The sequence below is a fragment of the Ptychodera flava genome, chromosome 2 (assembly GCF_041260155.1).
Source record: "Ptychodera flava strain L36383 chromosome 2, AS_Pfla_20210202, whole genome shotgun sequence".
Classification (NCBI taxonomy): Eukaryota; Metazoa; Hemichordata; class Enteropneusta; family Ptychoderidae; genus Ptychodera; species Ptychodera flava.
Window position 1 is genome coordinate 19443611 of NC_091929.1, and position 10725 is coordinate 19454335.

The 10725-nt window shown below is 36.2% G+C and overlaps 1 protein-coding gene across 1 annotated transcript; it reads left to right on the forward strand.

Moving 5' to 3' along the window:
• Positions 1-2311: 2311 nt before the first annotated feature.
• Positions 2312-10446, forward strand: LOC139116275 (uncharacterized). Its single transcript, XM_070678877.1, has 3 exons — positions 2312-2431; positions 5701-6948; positions 7665-10446. Exon 2 carries the CDS (start codon positions 5720-5722, stop codon positions 6782-6784), a length of 1065 nt encoding a protein of 354 aa, XP_070534978.1. The 5' UTR covers positions 2312-2431; positions 5701-5719; the 3' UTR covers positions 6785-6948; positions 7665-10446.
• The last annotated feature ends 279 nt before the right edge of the window (positions 10447-10725 follow it).

Genomic DNA, 10725 nt, shown 5'->3' on the forward strand with positions numbered 1-10725 from the left:
TTGGGCGGAAGGGGTTGTATATATCGTGCACGAAACTATTGAATTTTCTGAGCGCCGAATGTCCGTGATTGACATACTAGTAGTCTGGTTCCCTGACCCATTTCTAGCGCTCGCTGCGCTGCCGACGAAATAGGGTCAGGTATGGGCTATTGTAAGCATGGCTGCCATTGGTCAATAGTACGAGCGCAGTGATTGCATTGAGTTTATTTCAAACTTGGAGTAACCCTATAATTTAGATTTCGCTTGCTCTTGGAGTAATTTTACCTCCATGGTTTCCCTAACGAGGAGGAATACTCCGATCGTTAATTCACCACCACTAAATGCCATCATAGAAGTACAGAGTCGGAGACTTAAAAGTGAAGCCGTGCAAATAACTTCAACGTTTGGTGTTTCATCGTCTAATTTCCAATCCTGTCTCTATACAAATATGCTGATCACATGATTTTGTCAGGTAACTGTGCTCATTAATATGCAGTCAAAATTGTGACTAAAATGGCGACCCACGCGTACCCCATACTTGACCCTATTTTCCTTAGCAGTGGGACCAGACTATCTATGATTGCCAGCGAATCGACTTGTTATTTGCATATCAGCTGGTCAGAGCAGAGTACAGGAGATCAAGTTGGTGACTTCAAAACGGAATAATAAGTGGCAACAAAATTGGAGAGAAGGCGGGGATTTTGTTTTGTAACTTCTCATGAAGCCAAGGGTAAAAAGGCTCCATTGTCCGAAAAAAACGGGTTCCAGGTTTATAAAATCGACATACATAGCACATCACCGTACAGTTTGCGATTAAATCGGTGAATTATGTGCCTACAGTGTAGGAATCAGACTATTCCTCAGCATCGCGTGTGAACAAACCCTATATACACTCTAACACACGGTTTGCATTGTGATATGTATTTGTATAAATGGATGTGAACTCTTTTATCATGATTAATCACAGATAGAGTTTTATATACACAAACTTTTAATACTAGCGACAAAATGTTCTCCTGCACTTTTTTAATTTTTATAATTCTCGTTGAATTATGATATCAGCCATGAGCTTAGTTGATATTATTAACTCATTAAGTGGAATAATGTAGTTTCCCGTCTAAATACTTGGCATATAGCATTTGCTTTCAAATATAATAAAAGTAATGATTCATCTCAGTATCTCAGTATACATTTTTCATTAAAATAGCTTCTTGCAGGATATACTTCCATTAACTTCGTATTTACCACAGATTTTACTTGCTGTTTCAGCATAGCGGCAGTTGAGAAGTTTGTCCCCAGGAGTGGGGTTGGGGGTACGGGTGTCTTGGTCTCAGCACAGGTTTCTTGTTGCTATTGTTTATTTTATTTTAATACATTTGACTATGATATGTATTGCCAATAAAGATTTATACTACCAACCTTTTGGTGTCTTGGTTTTATGTTAGCACTGGTTTTGCAAAGATTTCTTTTTCTCCTTCACTGTGTCATGTATTTGTCCTTTGACAATCTTATGCGAAGTTTTATCACTGTGTTGCGTCTATTATCTGATGCGTTTGATTGCCTAATGAGCCAAAAGCAAGCAAAGGTAAGTTATTAATCTGTGGACACCGTCACAAGATTGTCACCGAATTAACTTTGACAAAGTCAACTACGAACGCACCAGCAAGGGTATCCTCTTTCGTATCCCTGACATCACTTCTTGGTCTTTGCAAGAGGCTATATATCTTTCTTTCACGAATTTGACTTTGTTGTGTGTACCGGTGATTTGCTGTCTGTTCTGTGCTGTTTTGTGTCCATGTTTATAACAATTGACTATGTATTACGAATTTTGACCTAGTGTTATTAGATTATGGATGGGTATGATTGTGATTATGATATTAGTTTCAATAACTTTGGTCACATTCTTTACGAATGCTATATTTCCGATATATAACCTTTATTGTAAAACTTCGATGATATGCAAATGAGCAATGTCATTTACTAAAAGCTGCTTAATAACCTTGAAAAATTTGCTTCAAGTCATGCGATCGGTTCTCGAGATATCTCTCTAAGACGGACAGGCACACAGAATGTGTACGACAGTAAATCACTCGTACTGTTTCAACAGGTGAGCTAAGACACACATATGAATCATTCAATATGAATGAACACCTCTTGATGTGCCTACTCATATGCATTTTATTATCAAGTTAATTCGATGAGTCGGTAAATTGGCTAGCCTGACCTTGCTTTACCTAGAAGGTTTCCATGGAATTTCTGGTATTAAATTGCAACGAACGCTTGTGTGTTTGTTCGTGACTTCTTTTGGGGGCATGAAGTACGCAGGGTCAGCTCCACTGCACTGTTGAGTGCGAATTTGTGTTGGTCCTGTGAACTTTAGATTCATGTTGCTTTTCTTCGCGTTGACACTGCACTTTCAGGTTCAGGGACGAGACAATACACAGGATAAATTGTAAGTAAGGCGAAAAATCGATTTGCTTCTGTTCAGCACGGGCGTCAATTCTTTATTTTAGTGTATTTTAAGGGTCCAAAGCTCACTAGCGTTTCTGTTTACGCCCACCCTGAAACATAATAGTAAAATTTCTTACAATTCATTGCTCTTCAGGTAGTACATATCCTGCACTTCACACTGGGGGTCGGGAAGCTCATTTTAAAAGACGTCTAGAAGTCTCGGTCTAATGACTGAGGTAACATTTCGCAATTAAAGATCTTGTGCTATTTATCGTACACTCGATGAAAAAAGCGGATGGACGGTAGCATTACTGGGTCAAAGGTCACAAAACGAGTACTCCCTCACACGATGGATTGCAAACCAATATTGTAAACTGATAAGTGTATACAGATATAAACCAGATATGTACTGAAAATGCACACGTGTTTCAGTATATATTATAGTTGTCTGTAAATTTAAACATTCACCACAAGTTTGCAATTTCATTGAAAGTGTTATGATCAATGCCATAAGCAATAAAATATTCATAACAGATTACTGGTAATTGAAAAGGTCATTAACAATATGAATATGTAGTAAGTTGAAATAAAATTACTAAATTTCTTTGATTGCTGCCATTGTATCATCACTTTATATAACAAGTGTAATTGCCTTTGGTCGTCAAAAGAAATATATGCAAAACCGTGAAAGCTCATTACATATGCAAAATATAAATTAGCTGACATTGAAATGCAAAACTAATTTCACTAATACAGCATAATTTTTCAATCAATATACATAGCAAATTTCATAAACTATTTTAGAGTTCTTCCAGTCTTACATCCCTAATTTTTAAGGTTATTAATGTGCAAATTAGTAACTTTCTGATGTGAAAATGCTAAACAATATTATTTTATCATATTTCTTTAATGGACATATAAGGTTTCATTAACTTTGATCAAGTCAATCAAGATATATTCCTTATTAAAAAGTCCGTTTAATATGCAAAATAATCGCAATCATACCAATTCATAATCCAATAACACTAGGTCAAAATTTGTAAGAGAATAGTTGTAAACATAGACACAAAACAGCACAGAACAGACAGAAATAGACGGTACATAAACAAAGTCAAATTCATGAAAGAAAGATATATGGACCTCTTGCCAAAAGACCAAGAAGTGATGTCAGGTGTTTCGAAAATAGTAAGCGCATCCTGCCCCACATGTGGCACCCGCCATATATCAATCTGTAAGTCAGATAGGTAGTGGTCACTAACTAAGGCCCAATGTTACCGATGCCATCAGTGATCATTTGTCGAAGAGAGATATTGTATTTATCTACCAGCTTGCGATACCTGCCAAAAAAGCGTTTGAATGTAGAGACAAGTCTTGCTCTGGTGTAACCTTGATTTAACAGTTTGTAAGAGAGATGGCCATGTCTCTCTACAAAATCACCATATGAACTGCATGCTCTTGCATATCGAATAAGCTGGGAAATGTATACCCCATAAGCAGGTGAGAGTGGAATATTACTGATTGTAAGAGAGATGGCCAAATTAGAATTAAGATGTTGTAAAAAATCAAAACTGACTTTTGCTAATATTATATCATAAAATCTCATATGTTAATAGTAAGTTTCGTCATCTTTGATCAAGTAAATTCAGGAATATATCGCCAATTAAGAAAGTTCATTAAAAATGTAAATTAGTAATTAGCTAAAGTAAAACTGCTAAATGACTTCAATAATGTTATATCGTATTAACTTCAATGTACATAGCGCGTCTTGTCAACTCTAATTAAGCTAATCCAGATATATTTCTATAATAAGGAAAGTTCGTTTAGCCGAGCGCTTCTCTCTGTGGCCTCTCCGCTAGGCGACTGATGCCGTATGTTGTGGGTTCGAACCCGATTGAAAACTAGCCGTATATTGAATATGCCGTATATTGAATATGCAAAATAGTAATTAGATGTTCTAACATACATAAACCGACTTTTGGTCATTATAATTTCTTCAATGTACAGAGCAATGTTCGTCAATTTTGATCATGTCAATCCAGATATATATCCCTAATAAGGAAAGTTTGTTAATATGTCAATTAGTCATTAGCTGAAGTAAAATGCTAAATGACTTTCAAAAATATTTTAACTCAGTATCTTTATTGTTCATTGCATTTTCGTCAACTTTGGTTATGTCAATCAAGATATATATCCCTAATAAGGAAAGTTCGTTAAAATGCAAATTAGTGATTAGCTGTAGTAAAAATGTTTAATAACTTTAACTTACTATATGCAATGTCCATCACAACTACTGTCAACCTTGATCAAGTCAATTCAGATACATATTCCTAATTGGGAACGTTCGTTCAATATGCAAATTATTAATTACCTGAAAACGCTGAATGGCTTCATCAATGGATACACCATGTTTTGCCAACTACGATCAAGTTAATCCAGACATATATCCCTTATTTAGAAAGTGTACTAATGTGCAAATTAGGAATGGGCTGAAGTAAGAATTCTTAATAACATTCATAATGTCGTAACATTGTATCTTCAATGTACATAGAAAGTTTCGTCATCTTTGGTCAGGTTAATCAAGATATATATCCCTAATTAGGAAAGTTCAATAAATATGGAAATTATAGAAATGGGGCGAAGGAAAACCTCGTAATGACTTTCAATAATGTTGTATCATTGTTCTTCAATGTACATAGCAAGTTTCGTCACCTTTGGTCAAGTAAATCAAGACATACATTCCCTAATTAGAAAATATCATTACATATACAAATTAGGAATTGGTTGAAGTAAAAATGGTTAATGACTTTTAGTGATGTTAAATCGTAGTATCTTCGATATACATACCAGGTTTCATCAATTTCCAGTCAATTCAGATATGAATGAGCTTGTCAACTTAGCGACTATATGATTGTGTAAAATGCATCGTTATTGTTTACATTTGAATTTTAGTCCCGACCAGAAGTCAGTTTTCAACAATAACAATGCAGTTTACAACCATTCGGGCTGAGTTGACGAGCTGGATACTGTGTATATCAACATTCTTTGGGGAGAAGAACAAGGAATTATGGTTCACATTCAAAATAAAAATGGTGAAATTATCATCAAAAGTTAGCATTACTGGGGCTTTAAATGATGATATAATGATTATTCACGTAGTTGATCACATCGGCTGCAATCAAGCGGTAATTTCATGTTTGCTTACAAATGTCTACTGGACCTTTTAAACTTTTACAGTATTAATTCTGTTTTTTCTGTTTTCGCTCTTTCTAGATATTTGTAAACAACAATAATGGCCCACTCGGAAAACGTTCTTGCATTAATGCTGTGTGAATGGGATGAAATGAATTTTGTTCATCATTTGCAACAGTTGTCGGGCAGAGTGAGAAAGAAATATTCATTCAGTTACTCAAGATGGGATAGTTCACCCTTTGACATCGACCAGTACACAGAGCAGTGTATCGACATTGTACGTGAGAAGAAAATTGATTTGGTAGTCAGTGGTACTGATGTATCTGCCCTGGTTCACGCTGCTATTGCTGAGACATTTCCTCATATTCGTGGACCATCCGTGGAGTCTGTGTTTCTCACATGCCACAAGTATTACTCCAACACTGTCCTTGGAAGTGATTTATATCAAAATCGCAGCGTGATCCTGCAACTCAACCAGGACATGGAAGAGATAATGACAATAGCAAGCGAATTCCTCTATTCAACTGATGGCACGTGTTTCATAAAACCAGTGTTAGGATATTCCGAATTAGGGTCTCGAAAGATAACGAACTTGGAAGATCTTCACGAAGCTGTATCAGCATTAAAACGGGACAGACACTTGCATTATATCACAGAGAAATTTATGAAAAAGTGGATTAGTTCTGAGGCTTATCCTTTGGCTGCAACCCCTTGTGCTTTGTTAGAAGAATTTTGTGAGTTCCAATACAGTTCTGCAACCATGTGCAGCGTACAAGGGGGCAACATTCTGCGGACGGCTATGGCTGATTGGCTGCGGGTCAAAGACCGAGGATGTGTTTACACCAGCAAATTTATCAGTGCAGTCATCCCGCCAAGCGTGAAAAAAGAAGAGGAGATGAAAGCCTGGCAGATGACGGATCGAATCGTCACAAAAATGATCCAGAAGGGATTTGACGACCAGTCGCTTAATGTCGAATTCTTTGTGCTTCCAAATGGGGATTTCAAATTCCTGGAAATCAACGGGAGAATTGATCATATTCTAGGGCCTCTCTGCGGTCAAGTGTACAAACACGGAGACCTGGTGAAGAACCTCCTGAAACTTGGTTCAGGGAACAGATCAAAGATACTATCTACAGAGGAAGAGTCGGTTTTCTTGGCATGGTGAACACACGTGTGTCTGGTAAGCTGAAGATATTTTAGATTTTCAGGAAATATCATCTACACCAGAAGTTCAACCGCTAGTTGCCCCTGATGAAAACATACTGGTAGATCCTCGGACAAGCTCTTCCTATATAGCATATATGAGCCTGACTGGAGTTACATTGAAAGGTCGGTATACATCTTCATGAAGGTCTAGCCGACCACAATGCAGTTGATGCTACTGAAACTTATCTTTTCAGAAATATTTCAACTTGCTAATTCCTTATAATATATAATAAGGGACAGTGGATGGCAGACTCAACTCACTGCATTTAGTTGGTTAGCCTATTTCTCTTATTATGTGTAAATTTGCACAAACTATATTCCACGGTTGCATCATGGAAGCTCTTCATAAAATCACTATTCAGACTTAATTTGAAATGTTTGCTGTCAAAATACGTTTGGGCATTTTAGAGCCCAACAAACCGATTTAAGCAAATTATCGTGTTTGTCATGTTTTGTAGAAGTTCAAATAATTTCATAAGCTTGGTCGGATAGGCGTGCTTTAAACCGTCCGTTTAGTATTAGGATGTGGGGGAGGGGAAAGGGGAGGGTAGGTTGAATCCAATGAGTTTTGTTTGCCAGGCACGTGTCTTAATGATATATTACGTAGTCCTCAAGACAGTCATTTTGAAGATTTGAAGGAAACAACTCCATGCTTTCGATTGATGCAGTCCTTTACATTCATGAAGTGAACCATGAAGTTACCATGTTTTAACCTTATGCAACACATTGATGTAAATATACATCTTTTAAAACCATGAAGTTACCATGTTTTAACCTTATTCAACACATTGATGTAAATATACATCCTTTAGATTATATAATTTATCACTGTTTTGCAGACGTGAAGGACAAGTACCAAGCAATCTGCAAGAGAATCTTGAAGAAGCCGGAATGCTCTTCCTTAGAGTAATAGCTGCATGGCTTAAACCAGTGAAGTTGAAAGACGATGGCATCTTTGACCTATTCAAGAAACCTCTTCGTCGATATTCCTGCCAGTGTACTTTTAATGACTGTATAAATCACTTGTGCTGGCTAACAATGTGTGGAGTACTCAGATTGTGTTTTGAACACTGTCATGTCAGTTTTGAAGTAGAAATGCTACTCTTTGTTAAGGCAGAATACACCTAAAGAACAGATATTTGGTCTCTCAAACTTATATACAGTACTTTTAGTCTCCCACTTGTGGTGGCTCATTTTGAAGCACGTGGAATAAGTATTTACCGACTTATTTTCGCAAAATCAAAAGTTTTATTTTCCCCTATAGAGTTTACACGGGGATGGCAATCATTACCATATATAGGAAAATTAGAAAATTAGAATCACATGCTTTTTTATCTCGTAATGGTAAAAGCATATCAACATATACTTACTGTAATACTTTTACAAGTCATATATGTAAGTCTTTCAAATTAGTTTTTAAGTTTTTACAAAATACAGTTTATTAATGCAGTATTTCAACACAAATTCAGGTTCCACGCACACCTATTTAAATAAACGTACATTCTTAAATGGATCGTTCTCATGAATAAGTTTATAGCATATTTTCTATAACTTTCTTAACTGATGTCCAAGGACCGAGCAGTTTCTTTTGATAGTTTCCTAGTGCTAAAAATGTACCAGAACCTTATTTATATTCGAAACTGTTAAGCAATTGGGCATTAATTTGGAAGCCATATCGGTAGTGCTTGCATAAGTTGTTCCCATTTTCTACAAAACTTTATGAAAGCTCATTTAGTCTCTGCTCCCTCATATCAGCAGCCATGCCACACTGCTGTGTCTTTTATCTAGGATCCGGGATCATGCTCAGATGCTTGGAATTGCCAATGTAATATACATAGGAGAATTACGTTACTGTACACTGTGCCTATGGGATCAGGGTGAAAAGGTTCGAATGATGAGGTATGCAATAATACTTGTTTTATTATTATTTAAATGGGGTGGGTTCGAGGCTGTGTGTGGGATGTCGTGGAACGTGGCCACTATTGGGTATCTAATTGTTAGCTTTGACCGTCGAGCGTTCCCCCACCCTCCCACCCTAACCTAAAACTAGCGTCAAATCTCTCCCATTCTTTCTTCCTCTACACTACATGCTTAATACTACTACTTTGCTCTGTAATTCGTCCGACCCGAGTGGCCGACTTTGGCTTACAGCCTGTCAACTTTTATTAAAGTAGTTGACCTTAACCCCAGACAGTGTGTGTCTGTCTCTTATTACCATTACTTTGTTATTGTTGTTGTTTATTGCTAGAGTAGCCAACATTTAAGACCCCTTGAAGGTAGTATGCGCCTCAAAAGTGAAAGAAATCTTTTGCTCAAACTTTCCTCAAGGAATATTTCAATCATTGTTTTTCAAAATAAAGAACAAAAGTCGGGGTCACCGTACAAATTTTGGGCACTATAGAAACAAATTACTCTCGATTTACCAATATTTAAATTTAAAATGGCCACCATACCTGTGTTAACTCTATGGAGAAAAAATAAAATGTCGATTTTCGAATTTTCGAAAAATTGAGCAGGTGAAGTTTTCTTTCACCAAGAGCTTTAAAATGGACCCCTACAAGTGGTAGATCAGAAAAGAATTGACAAAGTTTGAGAGTTCAAATATTTGTCTCCAAGACGCATTCTACCTTAAAACAATCTGCATAAACCACCCATGAATATTGCTGACATAAAAATACGTAGGCATGACGCATTCTGCAAAATGACTTGATACACAGCGAGTTGGTTACAGTTACAACACGCACAGATATTTGAAATTCAATACATCTGCCATATTGCTATATTAAGTCTGTAGGGAAAAATTAACATTTTCATTTTACAAAAAACTCCAAGAGCTTTGAAATGAGCTGACACAAGTAATTGATAAGAAAAATACTGAAATAATTTGAGAGTTCGAATGTCTGTCCCTAAGGTGCATTCTCTAAGGATGTTCACTTCTCTGTAATCTAACTATACACATAGCTAGCAATGACTCACCTTTTCAAAACCTGTTCCTCAAAAAATGACACTTAAGATAAAATTATATAAATTTTGTTTAATTTTGTTGTATGCAGAGAAACATTTGGAAGGGTATGACATTTCAAACAGTTTTGTAAATCATCAGTGTACTTCATAAGGGAAACTATTATGTACTACAATAAAAAAGAAAGGTTATAATAATAAATAACATGAAGTGTGCATATATTGTGTTATGTAAGTACACTTAAAATGTAAAATATTGAAAAATAAATTTCATAGGATTGTTTCTGTGATATTTGCTGTCACGATTTCAGTTTTAACATCCACTGGATTTTTGTATTCACAATTCTAAATTTATAACCATTTTGACGGTTACGATATTACAGAGTATATATAAATTTTATAAGATCACTGTGTTTGGAGTCATGTTTCATGCAAAATGGCACAAACTGGTTAAAATGTATCTAACAATGACTCTCATAATGACAGTCACCTTTGCCAAGGACAAATTGTGTGATCCCGATTTCAGGTTTGTTAAATCGACATCGGACAACGCTTCCTAAAGTGCAGACAATTTTTGTTGTAGTATGTGCGGCTCTTGTTGCTGCTTGTAGTCTGAGCCATAAATTCATACAAATTAGTTTGACTTTTAGTAGCCATTGTAAAATCATTTAGGTGGATAATGTGGACAAATATTTGTTTATGCATATTAATGAGAGCAAAAATGACGTCATTTGCAATCAGCACTATTCACATTATCCTATTGTGTGAAAACCAGCATATCAAGCCCTCAGGAAGTCCGTGTCTTACTTCAAATTCACAGAACACAGGGCACACCTGCTATCTTGTCAACGCAGCATCTACATGTGTAAAATGCAGTATTATTGATATTTGTATAAGTCCAGACAAGAATTCACCTGCTGACAGTAACAATGTAGTCCA